Genomic DNA, 27,606 nt, shown 5'->3' with positions numbered 1-27,606 from the left:
TCATTTAAAAGGAAATCGCATGGGCACTGAAGCAGAGGGGACACACTACATCATTTCCAGAACAGCTCATGATAAAGTTCAGTGGTGAATTAAATTATTTTAAGTAGGTATCTCTTTTCCATCTTGCATTATGCAGACAGTACAGTATTTTAGTTAACGCAGATGTTACACAGTATTTTGACACCCCACAGCAAGCTCAAGCAGCAATGTCCAAGAATGAAGGGCTCTGGTATTCCCCATCATGAGGCTTGTACTCACACTGCTGGTCCTGCACATCTATTGCAGGAAAGAGTTTACAATACCCCATACAGAGTCCCTACTCTGAATACCCCTAAAGCACAACTAGGAACTGTAAAAACATTTTGATGAAGGTGTGAATGAAAAGCAGTTTCCCTGCTGAAAGCAACTCACCACAACCAAGTCAGACTTGTGTGTAAGGGGACAACAAACTCTACAATGTCCAGCTGGATAAGGTGGTCAAAGTCCTTTGCACAGCAAAGCTCACATTCTCTATGTCCTGCTTGAAGCATATGAACTCATGCTTATGACAATACTGTCTGTGCACAGCTGTTACTGCAATTAACCTAAGTACTCTAAGATGATAAATACTGCAAAGAAGTAAATAAATTAAAAAAAAACCGAAACAAAAAACCAAACAAAAAACCAAAAAAAACACCACCCCATGTCACAGGATTCTCAGCTTAGATATTAAAATTACTGGATATTTTTGATAATGCCTTCAACCTGTATGTATAAATTCCCCTTCTGCAACATGGCCAAGCCAATACCACTGCACGATAGGTACTTGTGAAGAGCTTGAATATGATGACAAGAGTGCTCTTACCTACACAGAGTGTAACTGTTTTGTAACATAATGCTGCATTTGGATATGGCACAAAAGTACCTGACAGGCATGTATTGAGCAGATAACACAAGAGACATCAGTCACTGTTCAATAAGCCCTGCTCAAGAAATGCAGTGAATGGTGCATAGCTTGGAGAGAGGTGGAGACGGGCAGAAAGCAGAGCTAATTGTGAAGCACTCTGAAATTAAAAACTGTAGCTCAACACATACAAGCAATAAAGAAAAATTAGGTCTGCAAGAGTAATTTAATTCTTACATTTCTCCATTTCCAGGTGTTGACTCTACCAATGACCACAGCTTTTAGCTTTTGTGGAGTGGGTGCTCCATTGGCGAGGAAAGCTATTAAACCTCTCTAAGGTAGATACTTAAAGTTATAACATTCCAGAATGAAAGCTATCTTGCTCCCACAACAATTGCAGCAATGAGGACTCTTGCCTCAGGATAGAAAGATGACAAATCTGAAATTATTTTCAGATGTACTGAAATAGAAATGCCAACGTCACCGGAACAAATGAAACCGGTTATTCACCAAAAGCCCAGAATATGACATTTTACATCTTCAAAACATTTTGAATATTTTCACTATAACAATGGGTGAGAACAGGAAGCTCCAGTTACTGCTGTCTGTTAGCACAACAGTCTGCAACACTAAAATATGGCCTAACAGGAACATCTGTTCCTTCCTTAATTTCTATGCAGAACACTGAGCAGTCAGCGACAGATCAAGCTACTCTTTTAAACACAGCATCACATTAATAAAAAGAACAGTAAAGATTTCATGTTGCATTTGATTTATTTAAAGAAGTTACTTATTACTTTGGAAATTTACTTAACCTCTGGGTACCATTAGTAGGATACGCTTCCTCACAAGCTACCAAGTCTAAAACTACAACCCATAAATTTAAAGCAAAATTACTTTTAATACAAATTTTGCTGAACATCCATTTTGAACGATAGAAAGAAATATAATCCATCTTTCCTAGACTGCCTTAAAATTCAGATTTCGGATCCTTTTCTCCTCTTCTCAAGAACCACAAGGGTTTCCAGTGATGGGAATCCATACAATCAACTTCAACCTGTGATAGCCAGTTAGAAGATGCATCTAGGCAATCTAACTAAACTTGTAATTCTGTGTGAACCCTTCAGGTTCCACACGTTCCCTGTCAAGCTGCAGTCTTATTGTTGAACATGCTTTGCACAGTCTTCAAGCAGACCCTGCAGCAGAATCCAAGTTACTGAGTTTAAGGTTTCCAGTAAGAAAGAAATTATTTTTCTAACACATTGTCATCAGCACTTGTCAGACTAAGCCAGCAACTGCATCACAGACAGCCCTACAGGTACTGTACCTGCAGCTGATTGCAATCATATTTATTCCCAGAGTTAACTTTGGACAATCTTTCTAGAAGACAAGATAGCAGGCTAAAAATAGATGCTTCCAGGGATTTTGTAAAGAGCCAGAGTCTGGATAAGCAGAGCAGCAGCTGTGCCCCCAAGATGTACCACATAATGAAGGAAATCTCTTCTGAAGAGGCAGGACCTTGCTTAGCAGCAGCTGAATTAAAAGCTAGTCTGACAAAAGCAAAATTAGATGACCTAGGGGTTCCCATTCAAACAAAACTACTGTTCTGACTGCATCCAGCAATTGAGGTCCTGAGGGGACTGGGCCTCTTTTGCAGAGGGTAGTAGGAACACTTAGCTCAGTTCTCTGAATTGTTAGGGGAAAGACAGATCACTGGGTATGCATTTTACCCTATTGATTTAACATTTAAGCAACATCTGCAGCAGAAAATAAATACAATCAGATAGTCTAAATCCAGATCTCGATTAGGGAAGCATTTTCAGCTCAAACACAAAAAGCATTTATACTACACACTTTCTGCCTCTCTCATCTGCCTCCCTCACCCCCCACCTTCCCCTTTGATTTTTTTTGGTGGAATCACAACTCTCTCACTGTGTGAAGATTCGTCAAGAAAGTAAATACATCTGAATACTGAATATTCTATGACAATGCTTCCATTGTAACTAATGACAGGTGAAGATAAGTAGGTGTAAGGTATAAATATTGATGTTGACCAAATACATGCCCCTGACAAAGGGATTTACAATGTCCTACTAGGGACAAGACACCCTTTAGATCAGTTGCTAGATGACCAGGAAGAAGATCCTAATATTGAAAAAAATATAACCTGAAAGGACAGAAAGAACAGGGAGTCACCAGTAACTGGGTTCTGATAAATAGAGTGCCTCAAATCAATTTTACAAGCACCTTTATGAGGATCTAGGGAGAGGAGACCCATGAACATTCTCTAGCTTGCTGTGGCATATTGTCTTGATTTAAAAGCAACAAGAAAATATGCTGAAAATAACTGAGTTAAACTTCTACAACTGGAAGATTTAATTCTTTTTAACGTAAACTATTCCTTCAAAATTTGTAACAGATCATGGTAATCTAAGTTCTCAAACACTGTGATACAGGCAGTTTTCAACCACTGTAGGTTTTCCTTTCCCAGCATCATTCATGGTAGCACTTTATATCTGCAACTCCAAAAACTATGTTGTAGCTCGAGATAAATGTACTGCCAATAAGAAATGTCTGAAACAATCTCAGTGGAAAGCATGCCAGGACTTCTGAGATGACTCTTAAAGTTACCACAAACCCAACACAGGTGATTTGTCCAAGCTTATGATAGGTAGCCATGTCTTTCAGAATTTTAAATGCCTGCCACATGGAAAACGAAGTACACGACATGTGTTGGTTTCACATTCTCTCCATAATGCACTGCACAAATTTATGATGCCATATAAACACATGAATGTTAGTATCTATATAAAATAATAATTTCAAGGTTCTCAGAAAAAAAAAAAGGTTAAAAAAGAAGATAAGGTAAAGGTAAAGGTAAAAAAAGAAGATAAAAAAAGAGAAAATAACATTTCAGGTTTGAAAAACTCCAGCGACTCTCCTGACTTACCATGACCTTCCTTAAGGTGTAGCGTTTGGATCTGATATCATCCATCAGCATCTCATAGGGTGTGAGCTGATATTCGATGGGCAGTGGGTTGTACTGACGTTCCTGAACTTTCTTAAGTTTAACACCATTCCGTAAATCTCTCATCACCTGCACCCAAAAACGGGCCTGAAGACAAAAGAGACAGAAATTTTACTTCATACCTTACCCTTGAATACCATCTCACATGAAACCAAAGTTTCCTTCCAGGACACCACCAAATATTTACAGCTCTACTATTTTATTTTTAACACATCAACCAAATCCCATTTTATTTTATATAAGCTTATTTTTAACACTCGTAAACATAACAAAACTTTGTTGCAACTCAGCAGGACTGCTGGGTCTCACCTCAAAATGGAAAGAGCACCTGAAATTCTCATACCTTACACTTAAATTCCCACTTCAAGTGTACTGCAAGCACATAATCAAAGTTTTTAGACTTACAGCTAATACTGTGTGAATTAAAACAGTGACTGAATCTGAAACTTTGTTACCCAGGACTCTCCTGTAAAATTTCCTCAAAAGTTGTTCTTCAAATGGAAATTTTGGAATGGACTCGAAGTCCTAAGATCCTGCAATAGAAAAACTCAACTTCTTTTGCTCTGCCTGTAAGAGCATCGCACACTAACACCTCCCTCTCATTTTCTGTGAAGCAGAGTGGCTGGAGAGAAGAAAGAACAGGTGGTGGATTGAAGACTGGAAATTAAAATCAGGTTCTTTTTATGAACCTCGTAATATTCTTCTATGAACTGGCAAGAACAGTAGCTAGAAAATAAAGTTACTTCCTGCTTAAGAGTTTCCCTGCTGCTTTTTTCTTTCATCACTGGAGAAATTCAGCTGGTGGCTCTGTCTACTGCCTGACTGCCCCTCTGAGGTACCTGTCCAGTCTGCAAAATGCAAAAGCTTCTCCACGAAAACAGCCTAAGGAAAAATATATTGCTTGGATACTTGCGCTGTTTCATCTGTCTACAAATGAAAGTTGGGATTTCATTTAGTTCTAACTTGTAGTGGGTTACTATTAATACATATACTAAAAAAACCCCAGGGACTGATTTCAGCGTAGTATCATGGAATGGTTTGGGTAGAAAATACCTTAAAGCTCATCTAGTTCCAGCCCCCCTGCACCAGGCAGGGACACCTTTCACTAGGTTGCTGAAACCTGCTCCTGTGCCTCACCACCTCCATTGTAAAGAATTTCTCCTCATATCTAATCTAAACCTCTTTCAGTTTAAAGCCATTCCACCTTTTCCTGTTACTAAATGTCCATATAAAAAGTCCCTCTTTAGCTCCCTTGGAGGCTGCCTTTAGGTACTGGAAGGCTGCTCTAAGGTGTCCCTGAAGCCTTCGTTTCTCTGGGCTGAACAATCCCAGCTCTCTCAGCCTGTTTCCATAGGAGAGGTGCTTCAGCCCTCTCGGTATCTTTTTGGCATCCCCTGGACTCAATCCAGCGAGTCCACATCATTCCTACGTTGGGAACTACAGGGATGGACACTCTTTCAGGAGGGGTCTCATGAGGGCAGAGGTAATAATGCCTTAGTTAAGCTTTATAAAGAAAAATAAACTACAAGTAGTGATGCTGAATCACTATTCCACTGTGGTCTTACCCAGTCAGCATTTTTCAGCTCATCAAGATCCGTGCTGGATTCATCACTTGCCTCTTTGTCCATTTCCTGAATCTTCTTCAGGTTCTGCCAATGAAAAGGAAATGAGTGAATAAATGAACAGTGGCATTAAGTCTCAAGTAAAATTGAAGCTTAATTTTTAATCTCTTGTATCAGGTTGTTTGGGTATTCTACTGAATGTTTTATGACATGAACAGTAATACTGTAAAAGTAACTTGAAACACTATAAATATATATTTTTATATATATATTTGAATATATTTCTCTTCCTTGGAAAGTTAACATTTGTTCCCAGCATTTAAGGTTAAGTTTTGGGTATGAAAGTACTTCAGATAATAACACGCTGAAGGGAAAAACTACACATTAAAATATTTATATCCCTAAATTTTTATATGTACAGAAAAAAACCTTAGCCGCCTATCAGGTTGTTAAGATACAACACAGAAAATATGACCAGCTTGATAAGGATCCATTCATACCAAAATTAATGCTGGTTGACTTCAAGGCAGCTCATTTTTGTAGAAGGAGAAATAAACTATGAGAAATAAACTATGAGAAACATTGAATAGTGACAGAATTGCATATATATATATATATAATAATTAATTAGTCTGTATAACATGGTATAGATTCTGAAATATCCATAATAAAATCATGTGAGGAAGAGAAACTGATCTTTCAAAGATGAAAACTGCTACTTATTAACAAGATCAGATCATGCAAATATGGAAAAGATGGTGTGCAAAGGGGCAAAAAAAAGCTTTCACACCAACAAGAATATGAAAAACAATTAGAAGTTACAGAAGACCAAAGAACAGGCAAGCTTGAACACAGAAGGCTGTGGCTTTACACAAATTTTCTTATACACATCAACACCTGTTTATTCAAAAGGCTTTTTATTTTGTTTTTGTTTACTTCTGTATTGAAATGTTTTGGAACCAGCAGTACACTCAATTTTTCAGTAATCCACTTACTTTTATGGAGAGTTTTCCAGGAAATCTTCAACAATGTTTAATTTGGTCAATTTTCTAAGTACCCACTAATATATCTGAAATGGATATTTAAGTCCTCGACTAAAAACTTTTTTTATTTTTATGAGATAAAAGCAACAGGTCAGAGATCTGACAGATGTACTGAAAGTATTTCTATCTTTTAAGCACTTATGCTCTTCTTTTAATGGAACTGAACAACCAGTCTCAATTCAGCTTCTGAGCTTTCCAGAAATAATAGAAATAAGCATACTCGGAAAACCTCTTTTTTTCCTGGAGGTAGTTCCTAAACTGCCCACATTTCAGTGTAAGAAATGGAAGCTCTGGAAGACTGCTTAACTTGCACATTCAAAAGTGCAAGCATCTACCAAACCTGGCTGCAGAGCTAGGACGTGTGAGTCAGCTACCACAGAGGTTTTGGAAGGAGACCAGATGGGTTCTTTATTGTCTTATTTATGTAAGTAGCACAATTGCTTTAGTATCAAAGAAGAAATACTACCACTGCCCTATCAAAATAAAATACATAATTTACAAGGAGACTCCGAAAAAGCATAAATCACCCACACTAACAAAAGCAGATACATCATGGGACAATGTGGGAACATTTTGGCATGACTTGCAGCATCACAACAGGAAACCCCACTGGGAAAGAATGTCTTTATGGAAACTTCTGTTGGCCCTGGCACTGTGGTCAGTCTGACACTTACAGGCAATTGCCCTTTCCAAGAAAAAAACAGAAACATGGAAAGAATGGGTAACATAAAGGCCTTGCTTATGTGTACTCTGCTACCCAGGGTTTCTTCTTTTCTGTGTCATACAGTTAGAGTAATCATTTCAAATGCAGTCAAATGATCTGTATAACATCTACTGGGAAACTGCAAAATATAACATCTGATACTTTTTCCTTTATCTCTTTGTAATCAAAAAGATAACTTCAGTAAATGGGCTCACAAATGTCAGATATGCTCCTCCTTCCCATATTGGAAGGTACATTTTAATTAAAAAAAAAAAAAAATTAATGTGTTCCAGCTGCTTAACCTATACTTCAGCTATTCAACAAGACTGGTGACAATCACCCATGTCAGCAACCATGTTCCCTACCATACAATTTATGGGGCTAGTTTATGCCCAAAGGCTGATGCTTTTGGCTGACATAAATATTTCATGAAGCTAGAAGAGTTTACAACCTGTTCTTCTTAACAGCAGAAAATAAGAAGGGGAAAAAACCCACCCTGAGCAGCTGAAAGATCTTCCAAATAAGGCAACCATCTAATTAGTTTCTCTGGAACATAGCTAGAGGGGCAGCTCCTACCCAAAAAAGCACAGGTGGAAGTGATGCTGGCTACCCTGCACCAGAGAGATGCAGGAGCAAACCCTGCCAGCCAAGAGATGAAGTGTATCCAAGTGCAGTTTTATGATACAAATGGGCTGGTACAAGCACAGGCTACTGCCAAAGCTGGGCTTCTTTCACTCTCCATCCCTGTGCTGAGTGCTTGGCTGCAGCCCTGGAACCACAGACACCCACTTTGTAGGGATAGTTCATTCCCTTCCCTGGCACCTGGCTCTGGCACTTAAATGCAGCTCACCATGCAATCAGTAGGGAAGAGCAGAAGATAGAGGATTTTCCATCATTATAGAACTAGCAAAGCTTTGGAAGAAACCAGCAAGTGCTCTATGCTTGCAGGAAGTGTTTAGGAATGATTCTTTAGCTCTTCTACACCTGTCAGGTGCTGCTTGGGAAGGAATAAATTCACTGTGACGAATGATTATATTGAAACTCGTAGACTAAATGGAACATTAGGGTTTCCCTCCAGCATCCTCAGTCAGCATCAGTGGGTTTCTGCCTCTGTTTCAACCACAAATAATAGAAACCAACATATTTAAAATATAATAGACCCTTTGTCAGAATTCAGCTGTGTTCCAAAACCTGCAAGTAACCTCAGCTACTGCTGCTGTAGCCGCTTGCTCTTACCCTTGGGACAATGGCTTAAGAAAAGCTATTATAGTACAATAAATGCATGGCCTAAATGGATTTCCATTCCAGAAAGCAGAAACGTCTTAAAAGGGTTTTTCTAAATGATCCCAGAACCTCAGACCCAATTCACCTATTACAGTCTGGGCATTCATTCAGGCAATAAGGGTTGGATGTGTAGAAAATTACTGTTTCAAGAGCTTTTGTTTTTTTAAAAAAACCTTTACAGCATTTGGCCTTTTTTTTTTAGGAGACTGCATTTTGTGGCAAAAGCTAGTAATAAAAATATCAAATGTCTTCAAACCTCTTGCTGTACTATTAAAAGCAGGCAGCTGATTTGGTGGTGCTGTGCGGCCCACATTTGAGATGTGCTCTTCTGTGCTCATTGACAGATGGGAATTTATGTAAGACTCTTGTCAGCACAGTGGCAAAGACTCCCTTCCATAAAATGCTTTCTGAAAACACGATGCTTTAATGAATGTGGTATTCTAGGGAATCCAGACCTGGACTTTGACTTTCACCAACTGCAGAGCACAGTCTACTGCAGTTCCCAGTCCATACTCTAAATTAGGTGTCACTTTTTCACTGATTAAATTGATTTTTACACTGCTATCTGTGAAACTAATAAAACATTCTTGCACATCTAGGTTCAATTTAAAAATCCATAACATTCACATACGGGAAAAACTCCTTTTATACACCTTCAGCTATTCAACATGGGCTTAGGCAGTAGCATTACTCTAGGTCTTTGAAAAGACCCAAACCCCATTTAATTCAAACTGGGAAGAGGATTAGGTCAATCAGTCCCTGAAAACCTTGAGCTGACAGCAAAGTTCTTCACATACAGAAGTACGGGCTGATGCACTTTGCTCAGCTCTGGAGGGGGCAATAGTCACCATGCTGCTCAACATAACTGTGCAAGGAGAGGCAAAAACCCAAACCAAGGGCATGTAACACTGATTGAGTGACAGCAGCTGCATCACTCAAGAACACCAAACCCTCCCCTGCCCAACACAAACCAGCAATATTTTCCTTAATAAAGGTCCTAAATTGAAGGATCAAACTGATCAGAATTGAGCCACAAGACTGATGAAAGCACAGCTGCAAAAGTGGAATCACTGGAGACTTGGAAGTGTAGGCAAAAGTGAAGTTATGAGCTGAAAAGTTTGTGAATTGATTTATTTCTACAGCTGTGCTCTCTGAAAATCCAAGCAGCAGAGTATTTGACAACTTATACAGTCACAAGACTTTTGAGCACAACTTGGCTAATGACTCTATTTCCAAAATAAGTTAGCCATTAACATTGTTTAGGTACCTATTAACTACCTCCATTATCATATTTTGTACAAATAATACAGCCGTATAGCCACCTGACCCTTTTCATTAGCTCTTTTGCAACTGAATCTTCATATGGCATGAAACCAGGAATAAAATAAAATAAAAATTTCATTTCACGCATGTCCTTAATTGGAATTTGTCTGTTTGCATCAGATTGGATTGAAATATATCCAGGCAGACTGAAAGAATTATGTCTTTACATCAGAAAGGACAGAAATGCAAGGAACCGTGTTTTAAAAGAACAGCACAAAGAGGACAGATTGGGAGCTTTCTCTATTTTCTACCAAAAGCCTAATTACAAGGCACACTGTGGATAATGAAATTATGGATGAGTTTTTGATGAGCATGGATTTTCACTGCAATTAGAGATGTAGGCAATTATAAAAATATACAAAGCCTTAATTAGTTTTGGAAGGAATACTAATTTTGATGCTCTAGGGTGTACATCAATCTCTAAAACTTTTTGAGGTGTAAGTCAAACCTACTGCAACAGATCTGCCTACTGGACACTCATCTCCTATGCTGGCCAGCATCACATGGTGTTCTCTACACCACCTGTGCCAGTTGAGGAGTTTATCACCCACAGGTCTACATCCCACATGCCAGCATCACCTTTATTGGTACCACCCACGGAGTCACAAAGTGAGAGTGGAAGAGTTCTCTGGAAGGCAGCTGGTCCAAGCTAAAGCAGGTCCACCACCCAGAGCCAATTGTCCAGCATCATGTCCAGACAGCTTCTGAATATCTCCAAGGACAGAGAATCTACAGCCTCCCCAGAAAATCTTTTGTCACTCTCACAGTAAAAACAGTATTTCTGGCTGTTCAGAGGAACCTCTTGAGTTTTAGTTTGTGTCCACTGCCTCCGGTCCTGTCACTGAGCGCCACTGAAAAGAGCCTGATGCTGTTGTCTTTGCACTCTCCCCTCAGGTATTGAGAGACATTGATGAGATCCCCCTGAGCCTTCTCATTTCCAGACTGAACAGCTCTGGCTCTCTCTGCCTTTCCTCACAGGAGAGCTGTTTCAGTTCTGCATCATCTTCCTGGCCCTTCCCTGGACTCTCTCCATTGTGTTAATGTCTCTCCTGTACTCGGGAGCCCAGAACCGGACCCAGCACTCCAGCTGTGGCCTCACCAGTGCTGAGCAGAGGGGAAGGATCACCTCCCTCAACCTGCTGGCAGCATTCCTCCTAGTGCAGCCTGGGACACCAAAAGGTTCCTTTGCAGCAAGGGCACATTGCTGGTTCACTCAGCCGTGAAGCGCACGTGGAACATTAACTCCAGGGGAAGGCAAGACCGGGCAGTAACAGGGAGCCAGAGGAGGACTAGGGCAGATACTCCTTCAAAAAAGCAGGTTCACAATGTGGATACAGGCCTGGTGAGTCCCCTGTCTGATCCAGAGCACCAATTTTGCATTCCTTTGCTTGCATAGTCTCTCCCTGTCTCTCTCAGTCACACTCGATGCCATTTCTAAGCAATGTGTGCGACCTTTTCAGATAATTTAAGCAGGAACATTTGCTTTATCTCATGGACATCCCTTATTTGTGCCTACAGTTCTGTTTACAGCCAGGTGCCACCAAAGTTTATGTCAATGACTTTTGGATGATCCTGAAAAAAATGACTCTTTTCTTTTACATGGCTCAATTTTTAGGAGATATTCAAACTACCTTGCCCCCTGCCATACATGTGTACATTTCCTTCCCCTTGTGGACCATTTTCCCCCAAAAGCAATTTAAAAAAATTTTAAAATAATAAAAAAGAAGGGAATCCGTTTCTGTGGGATTTTCTTCTTGTAATTTTGAAAGCTCACTTCTTGACATGAAAAACAATCTGTACTCTATCTTTGTTAACAGCTGTAAAAGCTTAAACATCAGGTTACAAGTATTAGGAGGTCTTGGCCCATCAGAAAACCACTCCTGGATACCAAGCAGATGATACCCAGGGTGAGTCTGCAGCAAGGGCACCTTTCGCAGACCCTGAGCAGCATGCTGGTGCCGCCAGCAAGCTGGAAAAAAACCCAGTAAACTTGCTAAAAAAACTTCACCTTGCAAAAAGAAAACTTTTAGCTTTTTACTTTTTTTAAGCTATTGCAACAGCGCTATCACATCTTTCTCAACTCTGCTCATCCTGTGCATCCACTACATGAAAATTTTCAAGAATAGAAGTACCATCTCCCTGTCTGCAACTCAGCTTTGCTGCTGACCTTTCATACACAGGGAATCAAACTGGAAATAATCATATGGCATCAATTATGTGACAAAGTGCCTTAAACATTCTATTTGACATTCATTGAGATGATCTGAACAGCTCACTCATCGCTTCATCATCTCTGATTAATACACTCACCCAAATTCATGCAGTCCAACCCTTTGTGAATCTATGCTCTATTTGTTATATGACAGATGATGACTGGGGCTCAGTATATTTATTAGTATTAAAACACATTACAGCCTATAAACCTACCCCTCCTACCTACCACCCTTTTGAAATCCTGGACTTTCAAAGTTCTGCTAAGTTTTTATAGGGCCAAATTGAAAACAGCAGCACAGCAATATTTTTTCCCAGACTCTTTCACAGTTTATTTCCCATCTAAACCTGTTCTATGCTGCAGCATAATATAGGTCAGATTTAGTTCACTCCAAGCAAGTGAATTTTTACTGATAAAAATTCTCCCTCTTCCACTACAGTGAAGCTGCCTATTTAAGCATTTACTGACCAAAAAATATGAACCTCGTATACCTGGGAAACAGACGTCACTCAGTGGCCCTAGAAGGAATCCAAGTAATTTCAAAGTAATTTTTATCCACAGGCAAGTTACTTTGAATATTTCCAGAGGATTCTTTCCCTTTTTTGGTGTTTTTAATTTCATTTTGATCTCACATCCACAGCTGCATCTGTGGATGCAGGTCTGAGGGAATCTAAAGGACGATCTCCAAATTCGGCTGCTAATTTTTGAAACAAACTATAAATTTAAAATTCCTGGCATCTTTAGTGTCAAACCCACAACATTGCACAGTATTTATTTTTTTTTTTTTAATTGGAACTCAGGTATGTAACTTGGTTATTTTCCCCCAGTTCTCTGCCAATGCAATCACCACAAATCCATGACAATAAAATTTCCTTACTGAAGTATTCAGTGTTTATCTCCTTTACACCTATTAATTATGTGACAACAACAAAAGGAAAAGAAAAAAGGAATTCAGTAGAAGAGTAACTGTACTCCTCATGACTTAGGATTCTGCTGTGTGTTTGCAAGAGAGAAGAGCATGTAAACAATAGCATAGCTTTTACTGGCACAAACCTAACGTTATCATATGATCCCTGCTTGCCTCAAGTATAAACTATAAAGGTCATTTCAAAATGGTGCAACAAGATTTACAGCATTCCACCTCATATTTTCTTCATACCTAATTTTTATTTTGTACACTGTATTATTTTCAAAATTAAATACCGTCCAAATCTATAGTTAGATAAAAGCTATGACCAAGGACCAAGCACATCATAAACCCAAAGTATTCAGATTCCAAAAGCTGCTTCCAAGATAATTTTCTTGGTAATTTCTTACATGCCTACTGAGGGAGTGATCCAGAGTAAAATGAAATCAAAAGGTCAAAATTCTGGCCCTGGTTAGGTGCAGCAATAAAAGTCTTACTGATCCAGTAGGGCCAAAATTCCATCCACAAGGATTACTTCCTTTGACCTAAATGTGCTTTGAATCAATGCCTAATAGTCTGTGAGAGGCAAATGGCTTCTTTCATTTGGGATTAACTCATAGTATTCTCTATGGTGTGTTCAGATGTTGTTGGGTTTTTATGCCCAATGCTAAGGTGATTAAGTAATTTGCAAATTCAAAATGCCTTTCCACTTTTAAAAATAATTTTAAAAATATTACTGTTAGACATGATTTTAAATGGTTATAGGCCACAATATTTTATTTGGACATTGACAACAAAGATGCCCTACTACCCGCTCACTGTGGCCAAGGTGCTTGAGAACTAGTGGAAACATAATTCCTCTCTGAGGAGAAAGAAGAACTCTGAAGGGTGTTATCTTTGAGCCTCAACATGGGCATTGCAACAGCTGTTGAGTGAGGTGTTTCCAGCACAGGTCCCTCAGTTAATATATCCAGTAGCTAAAAGCCAAGATGTGAAATTATTGATGTCAAGGTTTGGGAGACAGCTTTAGCATGGAGATCTTGTATCCTGGCTGCTTCCTGTATCAGGAACATTGGATGTAGATGTCCCGTAACACAGGCACTTCAGAAAACAAGGGCTCTTTAGCCAAGCTGACATTGCCAAAATTATCCTTCTGTGACAGTGCTTTAGTTTAAAAATTGCTTTCAGTTTGAATAGGACTGGAGAAGAAGTGGAGATGTAATGTGACTCTGTGCAGCAGAAAAACATCACAGAAGGATTCTCCCTCCTGGATGATGCATCTCACTCAGGAAGGAAAGAGCAGCAGCCCCTTATGCGTCTGAGTAGTTTGCATCTTCCACCATCAACCTGATAAAAGCTTTCTTGTACTCATCTGAGGCTCATCTGACTCTTTAAAGAGCTGATTCAGCTCATTAACCTGATAAGGAGTAACTCCTTTACTTTTTGTTTTGCTTGGTATTTACTGGATTTGTTCCCTAGAACGAGAAGAAGGAAAACAGTGGGAGTATGTGTGCGTGGGTGGAACAGCTCTGCCTTTTTCAGCAGCAAAATTTTTAGGTCAGCCTGTAAAATCTTATCCTGCTTTTCAAAGGTACTGTAGATCTTGACTTACAAAAGAAAAGAAAATCCTTCAGGGATTTATTAAGGAAAAAAAAATTATGAAAGCATTGCTACTTGACAAGTTTGCTTTGGTGAAGAAACCAGCTTTGAGAAATGAGTTTCCCTTCCTGCCCTTCCCCTCACCCACCAGTTTTCCAATGTTACCAGCACCCAGACTGTTTTAATACAATTGTTCACGGGGCCAGTCTGCAGGCCAGATCACTGAAACTATCTGCAGTAAATATCAACCTCAAAATTGCTCTTCAGCCAGACCCGCTAATTGCAATGGTTCACAGGATGGCCTTTCAGCCAACAGTAACAGCCAAACAAGCAGTGAACATAAGCATTATGACCTGAAGGGGAAAATTTTTCTATTTTTAAAGTTGGCTCTGCTGTGAAACCAATGTGACAGACAACAAACCAATCATACAGCAAAAGGTAAGAAAAGCTGCTGACTGGGGACAAAATATGAGCAAGAAGAATCTCAGATAATTTTCAGCAAAGAGAATTCCCTCATGGGAAGGAGCTGAGGAGGAACAGGCAAAGCTCTGACACGTCATAACATCCCCAAAACACCAGAGAGGAGTTTAGACTCAAATATAGTGCATACATGCATGCAGGAACGGGTACATATATCCCTCCAAGAAAATATTCTGTTTTACTCCCAAATAGACTAGTCACAATTAATAAATTCTGAGGGATGTAAATGGTTACAGGCCAAAATTAAAAAAAAAAAAAAAAAAACAAACCAAAAAAAACCCAAAAGTCAGCTGAAGGAGTGTACTCCCTGAAAACTACAGATCATCTCCTCAAGCATCTGATATTCCCTATTGGCTGGCTACAGAAGTGATTTTGTAAGCCAAATTCGCATGGTGACGAGCTCAAAAGCAGAAAACCTTCTCAGACTGCTTACCTCTTTTGCACTTTTAATTTTGGCCAGGAAAGTGTAGAGCTCCATGGTTTCAGCAAACAGAGCCCGACACACTGCTTGGTAGTGGTTGGGCGCCTCTGATCGCGTTGGCAGGTGGGCAGCACACAGCTAGGGAGAAAAATAAATAACAGGATCAAAACAAAGCCCCATTGCTTTCATTAATGCTACAGAGCAGGAGACAGCTTCAAAGTGAATGCAACCGAACATCAAGGGCACAAGCATCCATGAGACATTTCAGTTTAGTCAGGAATTGGGGTGTATTTTCTAAACCTCTGTTCCTATTTGTTTTATGAGAAGAGTACTACAGGAATGGTAAGGGGACTGGTAGACCATGTTCTAGAAAACCAAGACATTGCCTTTTCATAACAACAACAAACAAAAACGGGTTGGGAGGACAATATAATTCAACATAATTGCCATAATTGTGAAAACAAGCCATCTTGCAGTAGCAAATTTTGGGAAAACATACTTAATTCAAACCAGCTTTAACAGTAAGTGTTGAGACAAACATGGAAGAGAAATGTATCCCTACCAGTTTATGAAAGGATGGAAAGTGAAGCCAGGAAAAAAGTACAGGGTAATCATCAAGCTGAAACTCTGATCAGATTATTTCAAGCAGCACAAAGATTTTAAAAATCAGCAAGAGCTATGGAAGCACAGGCTTATTGCTTTACCTCAGACATTCACGAACATTTTCAAGCAGAGGCATAGCTAATGCAAAGGAACTCTACAGGTGTTTCCATATATGCTAAACTTGTCAAACTCTGAAAACTTATTCAAATCACTAAGAATTATTCACTGATGAACAGTCAGTCCAGCATCGCTTTTAGAGCAAAACATACAGCTCCCGTTTCCAACAAGAGAAGCTTCATTGAAACCAGCCTTTACATTTCAAACTGAGAACCTGAATGGTTTGAGTGACATCCAGCTTCATGGACATATCATTTTAATGGAAATATTGGCTGCAAACAGACAGCATAAAATAACATTTGTAATTTGTTTCCTAAACACTTTTAAATTTAAAAAATCCCAAAGCTGAAACTTGAGTATGGATGGCCATATACTGGTACATATGTAAAAATAAAGTCTTAACCAAGGCCATAAAATTGGTCTTGTTTATGTGGTTCTATTGTAACTATTTTTATATATATAGCTACATTCAGATCTCCAGAACTAAAGCTTGAGACAAAAGCCTCTTTAGCACAAGAGCCCTTAATTAGCCTAGTGGCATACTTGTCTAAACCTCTCCTGTTATTACAGTGAACGCTGTGGTTCCAAGGGGCACGATGCATGTAAAGCTCAGGCTTGCTTTTCCATATTGCTCTCCTTTTGATTTAAATCCACACTGCCACTAAAAGGTGTGGTCCTGTGGCCTCCAGCTGTAGGAATCCACAGATACCCTTCTGCTGGCAGGGGAGTTCATGCCCTAACTCAGAGGATTACTCACCCAGACAAAAATGAACAGTGTGAAGGAAGTGGAGCAGGAGACAATTACTCTTCATGGCATGGACACACTCACAGAAGTAAAGGCAAGAAGGAGCAAGGAGAACATGCTGCCAGGATGGGAAAAGGAGGAAGGCCTGAACAATTGTGTTTGGGTACAGTCAGATTTAGACTGCCTCAATCTCATTGACATGTTGCTCTCTGAGGCCATAGGCCCCTTGCTATCTTTTATTTCTTCCCATTAGAATAACAATACAGAGCTCAGTGGTCAGATTTGGTCAACTCCTTTGATAAACCTTTACAAGAACAATTTGGACTCCTGCAATATTGTCTTCTGATTATGTACCCCTATGTATTTATCTCCTTTTAGTTGTAAAAATGAATATACATACAGAAAGTTTATATATGTGTGTGTGTATTTTATTTCTCCCTATATATTTTTCTTCCATGTAGGAAATGCAAGGCAGCCATGTTCATGAAATTGCCCTTGATCCCTACACTTCCAATTTTATGCTGTTTTACAGTGGATGGCCAAAATTTTCTTACACTCTTCAAATTTATTTCTGGATAATCACAGTTGACATATGTCTCCCTTCCCCCCCCCCCCCCCAACTCCCCACTTTTTTTCCTTTTTTCCTCCTTTTTTCTCTTTTCTTTTTTTCCTTTTTATCCTTTTCTTTTTTATCCTTTTCTTTTTTTCCTTTCTTCCTTTTTAACAAATTGCATCATCTCCTTGGCAGATAAAGGGAGAAAAACCCAAACAGATGCACGCCTAATGTGTGCAATAGTGATAGCACATACCAAAAAGACAGAATCTACTAAACATTTCCCTTAATGAAAATATTAGAACATTAGACCAGTTCTGAGTATGGTTGTGCTCTTTTTTCTCAATAATGAATCATGTCCTTACTTGCCTTACTCTGTTTTCATTTTCTAGTTATTAATTATAGTACAGAAAAAAGGGTTTCATTCTAAAACACACTACTTACAAAAATAAAAATAATAGCAACTGCAATTTTGAAAAAGGTCATAAAATGTTATAAGTATTCATAGCTGAGAATAAAATTTTATTACTATACAGACTGCACACAGGTTTTTAAGAATCCTTTTTTTCTTTATTCAGAGGCATGTTAATTAGAAACATTTTGCATCAATTATTGAGAAAGTTAATGAAATGCAGTGGTGACAAGTCCAAACAGGGAATGGTTGTAATATTGATTCTATTAGTGAACACAAAGTAAAGCAAAAAAAAAAAAAAAAAGCCTGCTGCTGAACTGAAGTTCCAAAAGCAATCACATAAAACCTGACCATTTGCTTTGCAAACGTTAGGCTGCAGGTATTAAAAGAGGGCCAGCAGCTCCTACTGACTTTCATGTTCTGAGAAATCAGTCTCTGAGTGATCTTATATTATGTGAAGATGCATTACATAATAAAACTTCTTGTGGTAATATTAAGTCAAACTACTCAACATGAGTTTTTTGGATTAGGGAAGGTAAGCCTGAAGAAAAAGGAAAATGTAAATAGGACAGGCTGATTTTTTCCCCCCTTCATTGTAATATACTGTACTTGCACATTGGTTCAGAATGCCTGACAAGCTGTAACTTCTGCATGAAATACCACAAAATCTAGGCAGGCAAGGCAAATCAAGCATGAAATGTCATTTCTAGTCTGAGTTCAGGATATTTATCCACTTTAAAAAATTTAAAATCTTTAAGTATATGGTAGTAGTGTTTCAAAAGCTATGTTACTGTAACACACAACAAAAATTCCAGCCAGTATGTTTCAATACCTGAGATATGAAAGGACAGCTACCTAATGAACTCCTCCTCCTCTTACCATGTCATAGTGGTAGTAGTGCAAGAAGGATTAAGATCATATATGCAGTATTTTTCAGTCATTTTGAGGTTGTATGCTTATTCTGACACTTGCCTTTTCATCCCTCATGATACAACTTAAAACTACCCTAAGGGGAATGAACTCGAACAGTGCCCAGAGCTTAATACAAGACCTGTTTGTTCTGCTTCCAAGAAGTCTCAAAAAGTATGGCTCAAAACAGATTATGTGGTCTTTGCAAACTGGTGAAATAATAAAAATACTATCAACTACCGAAACATTAACTAGCTCAGTCTGTAAATATTTCAATTTGCAACCATTGTGAAGAGCTGGGATTTCTGATTTTTTTTTTTCTAACTGAGCCTATCCAAAACCCCAGCTTGACCCAAAGCATTCAATCTTCGCTTGGATCACTAAGAAGATTAGAGGCTGTTTCCATCCACATTCAGGGTTCACAGGAAAAAAAGGCATTATGTAAATATCATAGCCTTGCCAGCTCCTCCAACTTCATCCTCAGTTGACTAGGAAACAGGGTGCACCAAGCCAAAGCAGTGCTAACAGGAATCACAATTTAACCATCTGAAGAGATCAAACAGCATTTCTTGCATTTGTTTGAATATATTCCAGCAATACATTCCTCCATAAAGTTACAAGAAATACAACTGACTCTCCCACTAAAATGCAGCTACGTTTTGCAAAACTGTTTTGGCTAGATATATACTGGAAGCTTCATCAAAACACCTGGGCTGCTGAAATTAAGATTTCAGAAGACAAAAAGTGTTTCCACTTGTAATTATCTTGGGGAATGCACCACAAAGAAGAAAGATTTCTTTTTCCCATGGGCCACAAAGACAGGCCATTGATATTATGCAAAACATATTACCAGCCTGCAAATGCCAGGCTTGTTAAGTGTTTTGAAAGCCTTGGAGTATTAACAAAGACTTAAAAGATGTACTTTTTCTTAAGCAACAAGAAGAAATTACTTTAACCAACAGATGACTGAACATGCAAGTGTACTAGATATTTGCCTCATCCTTTGCAGTATGGTACTGCAACAGGTTCACAAAATAAAACTCAGCATGAGATGTTCACGTCAAGGCTATTTTCCGAAAGATTTTATCTTCATGAAGATAAACTAAAGTTTATGATTAGGCTTTTGTTTTCATACATATCCTTCTTAACATGAATATGAACGTCAAGAAGCCACACACCTTACCAGAGAAATCTTACCAAGAAAGTAGATGCATATTTGTAAACTTCAACTAAGCATTTTGCTTTATTATCCAGAATAATGTTGAGGGATGGGCTATTGACAGGAATAAGTGTTTTGTCATGAGTTTGTAAGATGTTTCTGCCTGCTAGGACCACCCCTGTGCACAGTACCCACAACTTAGGCACAGTATAAGTTTTGAGGTGGCTTTCACAACACCTGGAGCCAATTTCAGCTGCTTCCTAGCACTTCAGAGCTGCTCTCTCAAACATTCCAGGCAGCCATGTGCCCCTGGCTCTGCTGCTTCTAACTGCAGAGGGCTAAGGACTGCCTGGTCCCTCTGATAAGGATTCTAGGGGAATACTACTGAGGAAAGACTGCTGTAAGATAAAAGGGATGGGAGCAGAGTTAGCTATTAATCCACAAAATAAATTAACAGAAAATACAGAAGGTATTCACAGAAAGTTACGCTTAACCTGCAAAAGTTTGATAACTTTTTAATTGACCTTTTAAAGGATCTTTTGCAAGTGCCAGGGAATGTCCAATTTCTTGACATGTGATCTCCTAGTTAATTTTGCACACCTCAAGGAAAAGGTAGGTTTTGTGGAAATTGAAGCAAATTGCTAGTACCAAGCACATCTACCTCAGTATTTAAGTGTTCTCCAGTGCTCTGCTAAGGCCTTTCCTTGTGCTGGTATTTGCTGTTTTGATCATCACTTTGGGGTGGACAAGGGAAGTACTACACACTTCCCTACTTTCACAATTTCCAAATTTAATGCTTTAAATGATCCTCCCCATAAAATAATTTAATAAATACAGTCTGTCTTTACTGATTTTCCTTTCTAGTATGAACCTGCAAATGCAGCAGCAAAGCCATTGCATTTAGCAGTAACAGGTATAATTTGAAGAAACAGTGGTTCTCTCTTTCAGGACTGTGTAAAGGACCCAACAAGGTAGCTGCTGAAATTAAAGCCAAAACTACAAAGGAAATTGGATGATGCAAGGATTGAAAACACTGCTTTGCATAGGATCCTGATCCTTAAAGAAATGTCCACTTGTCTGTATCAGATAATCATCACCGTCATCGCTAACTACCCCCTGCTTTGCAAAGTCTAAGGATTAAAGGCTTTGAGCAAATTATTTATATATATGCTGAAACGTCAAACAGGAATGGACTAACAAATGTTTACAATTGCCCTCCTGAGTCAAAACTGAAGTCAGCCTGCAAGTAAAATTGAAAGACGCTCCCCACAAGGGTAGACTGTGCTGGGAAAGGCTCTTGTGAGGTTTTGGATGCTGCCGCTGTTTTAGAAACACAAAGCAAAACACACGGATTCAAAATGTTGAGGATGAAACTGGTTCACAGTTAAGGACTCCCTTCCACTATTTTTTCCTGAACAGAATATCTGTCCTGACACTGTTTCCTTCAGGTACCAAGTGCATTGAAGTGCTGAGCACCATGACTCATTTTCTTTCTTAAAATCTTAACACTGCACAACTATTTGATGAGTCTTAACTACTTTTCCATGCTATTAGACTGAATTTAAGCAGTGATGAGAATCTTGATAAAATTTCAACAGACAGCAACTGCAACACACGAACTAACACCCCACTGAACTGTCTCACCTATAAACTTGAACCTTACCCAACAACAGACAATTAAAGGTGAAGATAATTTGTAATCTGTTACATTTATATGATACCATCTTTAGGTAAATGAGTCTTACAAATATTTAGCATAATTACCAACACTTTTGAAAGTACTTAAAACTTACACTGGTGTTCAGGAAGAGAAAAGCAAACTCCACTATACGTTACTGACTACATCTCAATTTTTAAGCCAAATCCTGAATTTTTCATGCTCAGTGAACCCTATTCTCACTCTATTAGCTTTCTAAGAATGCAGGAAGGCCATGACTATCAAAACAGACTTTAAATGAAAGTCAACCTATGTTTTTATGAGACAATGATTATTTCCACTGGACATTTTGATATTAAATTTTCAATGACTGACTAATTTTATGTGCTAATGCAGACTTCTTGACAAAGTTGCACTTGTATAAATTCTCATTTCTACTTGAAAGCCATGAGGGTATTTTTACCCCTCAAATACAAGCCCCTGCACACAGCTGTTTCTGGACTATGTGTTAGGTGTATTGTTACATTGTCTTTACACAGTGGACTTAAAAACATCCTGCTTCTCAAAGAGACTTGTCTCAAAAGAGCCAATTAAGTGAAAACCAATTCTGCATTCTCTCTTGGTTCCAGAGAAACTGTGCTCTGTTGTTTCTTAGCAGAATAATGGAGGAAATAATAATATAAATATGCAGTAATCTGAATTTGCTAGCTCTCATTCTTTGACTATTCAGTGGAACATCAATGGGATTATTCATGGGCAAGGGAGAAAACCTACCATTTCTGTTTCTCCCATTTTTTATACAAAATGTCAATCCCTGCAACATTTAGCAAAACCACTAGGTAGCCTGTCAGCAACAACTGCTTTCTAAAGCTCTCTGCTTCACAGGCAGAGAACAGCTTACTGCAACTCTCATCTGTACCACTCACACATCTGCATTTCACGCTGCAGCAGCAGCAGAGTGAAGGATGAGACGGAGGCATCTGGGTAAGAAAACCAGCTTCAAAAGCAGAGCAGAGGCATAGATGGGACAACATGATAAAACTGGATAATTAAAGGAGAAGGGGAGTGGCTGTGCATATTCACAGGCTACCTGTAGTTATTTAGCTAACAGCCCATTAAGCTGTGGAACCACCCTTCACATTATTAAATAACTTCGACCTGAACAACTGCTAGCAAAGAGCTGCACCCTTGTAATGCTATTTTGTATGTTTGTCTGCCATGTTGCTCGGGCCTCCTTAGGGCTGGAGGGTGCCATCTCCTACTCCTGAATTACTGCTTCTGTTCAGGAGAAGAGAGGAGAGCTGGTTTTGTACCAGGATGCTTGGCATATGCAGCAGAGAATGAGGGCAGGATGGTTGCCCTTCTTTCTTCCCCTCTCCACAAGACCTCACACAAGGAGATAAAGTAGTGATTACACCCAGGCTGCTGCTTGAAAAAAAAACAAAACACCAAACCAAACAGAGTATCTCAGGAAAAACAGTAGAAAATAGTGAAGTTTTTAAAACAGTTTAAACGAGAAAACAATTTTATCAAAAGGTATCATAAAATGTTGGGGAATGACCTCCAAATCAGAAACCAAATCACAGAGACACATGTAGAAAAGGAAGGGGAGAATACTGCAAGAAGAGAGGCTGTATCTCTCAGCTTTTGAATAATGCCCATCAATCTCATCACGACATAGTTCAGATGTTTGTATACATTCTAATTGAGAGACAATATATTAATGTAAGGCAGTTTATTCATGAGCCACTTAAAATCCAATTAAAATATATCAACTAAAATAAAAACATGCACTTTCCTTGGCAGCAATTTACAGTTCACATACAAAGCTTTAAAGTGTATGTGTGTGTGGGAAGCTTGTTTGTTTTTATGTAAAGTGCTGAAACTTCTCTCAGTAGGCATAATAAAAATAATAATTTGCTTTCATGTTTTGTCCTGAAGCATGACTTTTTTATTCCTATCCAAAAAACAGCTTTCCAGCCACATAACCAAAGAGACAGCATTACTAAGCATAAGAAGCTTTCAAACTTCACTCCCAATGAAAAAATCAAGTAACTTCTAACCAGTCTCACTTCGCTTTCATTAGACCTCAGTGTATGGAAAAGCTTTACTACTCCTTCATGTATGCCTACTCCTTATTTGTACTGCCTTTGTCAGGGAAACCAGGTCTTGGAACCCTGATTGCATGAAAAAGGCCTACTGAACAATTCTTTCTCTTCTTCTTCCAGGCATGTTTAACACTTTTCTCTTAAAATTTATAGCCACTGAATCTACATTGCAATTGTCTTATCAAGCATATCAGTTACATAAATGTTAAACATGCCACTCTAAGATAGGTGAGAACAAAATTATTTAACCCACAATTTATTGATTAAATTAAGTAATTTTGATTCAAATGTATATCATGGCTTATTCAAACAGAATAGATATCCAACAAAGCAGAATGTTAAAAGTGTTTACAAGTGTCATTTTCTCCTCAGTTCCCTCTGTTTGTAGTGGTGGTGCCCTTTTTTGTCCTTTTCCTTACACACACTTCCTTCCTGGAAATTGTCTCCAGTATGGTAATTACTAGAAATTGAATTACCTGGAGCCAATGGCTTTGAAATACTCCTTACACACAGGTGGGATTCACCACCTGTAGGGACTGCAGATGGGGTTTATACTGCCCTGAATGCTCAGAGGCTCGAGGCAAAGACCTCTGCTGCTTCACTTTGCCTGCACACGTTTCTTGCCATTGGCAGCAACAGGAGTACAAGCACTGCTCTGTCAAGTATTCAAGGCCAGCTCACGTACCCCAAACTGTGCTGAGCCTGCACTGTGGGGACTGTAGCTGTGCTGCTGGGGCTCTGTCACAGCCTTGCAGTCCACGCCCACACATATTCTTTCTCCCTTGTGATGTTAGGAATTACAAATTTTATTTTTGTCAGCGCGGCTGAGGTCAATGCAAAGCCCAGTGGGCTGGTCAGGAATCACTTTTGATATGGAAAACAAAAAAATTCTGGGTCAAAGCCATCGCTCACCAAATCACATACGATGCTACAGTATATTTTTCCCTGCTCTGTTGGTCCATTTGCACTTCTATCTGCTCAAAAGATCTTGGTCTCCATGTAAACATTTAGGATGGATTGAGCATCTTGCAGTAATTTATAGTTTTCTTGAAACCTTAGGTCCTGAACTCATGGGAATATATACGAAATATAACCTTCAATATTTCCAATTAAGAGATTGTGACGATTTTAGTACATTTTAAAGGCTGATATCTTGCTGAAATCTTAAAATTTATTAGTTTCCTAACATCATGACTTCTTGGAGGGGAGAGCAATGAGTCTCTGCTTCCAAAACAGATGAACAACACAGACCTCAACACAAGACGGGAACCCAAAGATGGAGAACCAGTGAGATTGTCTCTCGCTAATAAACTGAACACAAGAACATTTCTTCCTCTTCCTTAGGGTTTGGCTGTCCTTTCTAACAGTTATCTTGTTTATTTCAAAATATGCCACTTGTAGAAGTGGGCCAACCCATGCACCTGGGCCAATCCCTGACTGCACAAGCACAGTTTGTTTTATTTTCAAATAAACTTCCCTGTACTTTCAAATGCTGAGCATTCTTTAAGAAATTAATTTACTTGCACACTCAGAAAAAGATACATTGGAAAACATAGTCATAGTTTAAAGTATTTGAAGAATCTTTCCAAGCTTTATTCATCTTGCTTTGAATTAGCATAAAGTAATTTTGCACTTTAGGTTATTTCAACCATATCAGATAAGTCTTACCATTCTTTTCTGAGAAGGAACCTTGTAGAAACAAGTCTGTTCCTCACTAAAAGGGATGTGGCCCTCAACAGAGAATAGTTCAGGGAAAAAAAAAGCAAACAACAAAAAACCCCAACAAAAAACAAAACAAAAACAAAAACAAAAAACAAACAAACAAACAAACCAAACAAAAAAAAAAAAACCAAAAAACACACACCACAACCCAGCTACCAGCCACCTCTTCATCAAAATCTTATCTGAAGGGAAAAAGAGAAAATGGAGGTAGGCAAACCATTTTTCTAGTTCTCCAGTCAAGACTGCATGACTGCTTTGTTTTCAAACATAGCCCTTAAAATAATTAAACAATTTTGTGCCAAGTACTCTAAAGACCTGCACCACAGGTAATTATTTACCTGTTCTCAGTTACACATCATGAAAGATATATCTCTACAAGTCAGGCAGGAACTCCCAGCTCAGTTCTTCAACTTCAAAGCTACCTTTAAAACCCCTGGCACTTGCAGAGGCATCTACTACATGTCCATTGAAATTGATGCTTTTACATGATAAGTCTATCAATGCCTTCTAAAGCAGAAATATAAAGGGAATTACATTTCTGGAAGGTAATTAATACTGTAGTGACCTCAGTCCACAGAGAGAAAGGTTATCAAAGGAGTGACCATGGTAGAGCACTCTCCTGCATGTACTCAAAGACCAATTGTTACTCTTGGACAACTCTTTTCTATACTAACATTTTTAATAATAAAATCACTGTTGAAGGCTGAAAGTCAGAGCAGTTATATTTTTAAAAACCAGGACTTTAGAGCAAAGTACAGTAACTAGAAATGCAAGTATATACATTTATTTCAAATATTGCTACCTTCAGAAAGATGAAAGGCCCTTTAACATCGACTTCATACTGAACTTTATAGCAATGCATAAAGGGCCATACCTCAGACATTGGCAAAGTGTCTCAATTGGAGGTAGTCAACAGCTCGGAACTGAATTTTGGATGTACCATCACATCTACCAAAAGCCTGGTGTAAAAGTGATGAGTATTAAAGCTCACAGATTGTTCCGTCAGCAAAGATAACTTAAAACATTATTGTCTTGTCAAAAAGCCCAAAACTGTTTCTAAAGCACTTTTTGCCAGTATCCTAAAGTACACATCAGTGTCACTCAAGAAAGGTGGCTTCAAAAGGAATCTGGGGAGGCAGGGAAGGAAGGGGGGATCAGTTCCCTCAAATTCTGCATGACACCAGCAAGGAGCTGCCAAGAAACCACTCTGCTTGCAGCACCTTTATTAAAAGGCCTAGATAGCTGCCAAATTACCTTCAAAGAGAGGTTACCTTTATCTGCCAGAGCGGTAAAGAAAATTAATAATCCTTTTATTGTGGTAGGCATGTAAGACAAAAGAGGTTTGTGGGGGGTGTCTAGTTATCTTGCTGGTTATCTCCCCTCAGCTGCTTGCTGCCCTGCACCCAGGCACAAGCAATACCTGCCCAGAGATTACAAACCTCCTGAGTTTCACCTTCACAGCAGCAAGTGTCCTGAACACCACAAAAACACCCGTCCTGTTCTACCTGCTCGCTGACCATAGAGGCAGGCGGAGGGCAGGTGGATGCCATCCATCCCCTGGCCACCAGGAGAGCCCTGGAAGGAGCAGGGATGTTCCCTCTCTCCCTCTCCAAGGTAGGAAAGCAAGCCCAACTCATAGTGCTCCGAGGTAAGGTTTTTTGGTTTTTAAAGGTTTCTGGTACAGACAGATTTCAGCACTTCTGCTGAAGGTGACACCATGAGGCCAAGTGTCTCTGGCAACCAGACTTCACTGGAAAGTCCCCAGCAAAGTGCCTTGGCTCCAAACACAGTAGGCACCATTACCAGGGCAAGAAATTGCAATAAGAGCCCTCCTTTGCTCACCAGCACACTCAAATGTGAAAAGGACTGACATCACCCTTTTAAAAGGAGCACAGTGGTTGCTTTCAAAGTAAAGCTGACCACATGTTGACCTCCAGTTACACTGCCCCAGATGAAAAATCAGGACAACTGTTTAAGACACCAAATGACATCACTTTAATTAATGAAACCTGTCTATCAACATAATTCACTTAAACACTTGTCACGTTCAAAGCTGCTTTAAAATTACTTTGAAGGGATTTATGTGAACTGTCCCCAGCTTTCTTCATCAGCTAAGGTACAAGAATCCCTTCACTTTCTACATGGGTTTATAAGAAATTAAACACAAGGGCAAACA

At 39.1% G+C, this 27,606-nt stretch overlaps 1 protein-coding gene across 1 annotated transcript in view; it reads right to left on the bottom strand.

Annotated features, from left to right (window-relative positions):
- The window catches only part of SPIRE1 (spire type actin nucleation factor 1), a 126,382-nt gene that overhangs the window by 32,213 nt on the left and 66,563 nt on the right, over positions 1–27,606 (bottom strand). Inside the window, 3 exon segments of the mRNA XM_038162034.1 lie at positions 3,834–3,998; positions 5,477–5,560; positions 15,458–15,583. Coding sequence (XP_038017962.1) covers positions 3,834–3,998; positions 5,477–5,560; positions 15,458–15,583 — 375 coding nt within the window.

The sequence above is a fragment of the Motacilla alba genome, chromosome 2 (assembly GCF_015832195.1).
Source record: "Motacilla alba alba isolate MOTALB_02 chromosome 2, Motacilla_alba_V1.0_pri, whole genome shotgun sequence".
Classification (NCBI taxonomy): domain Eukaryota; kingdom Metazoa; phylum Chordata; class Aves; order Passeriformes; family Motacillidae; genus Motacilla; species Motacilla alba.
Note: the sequence above shows the minus strand (reverse complement) of the source record. Positions and strands in the feature narration are given on the sequence as shown.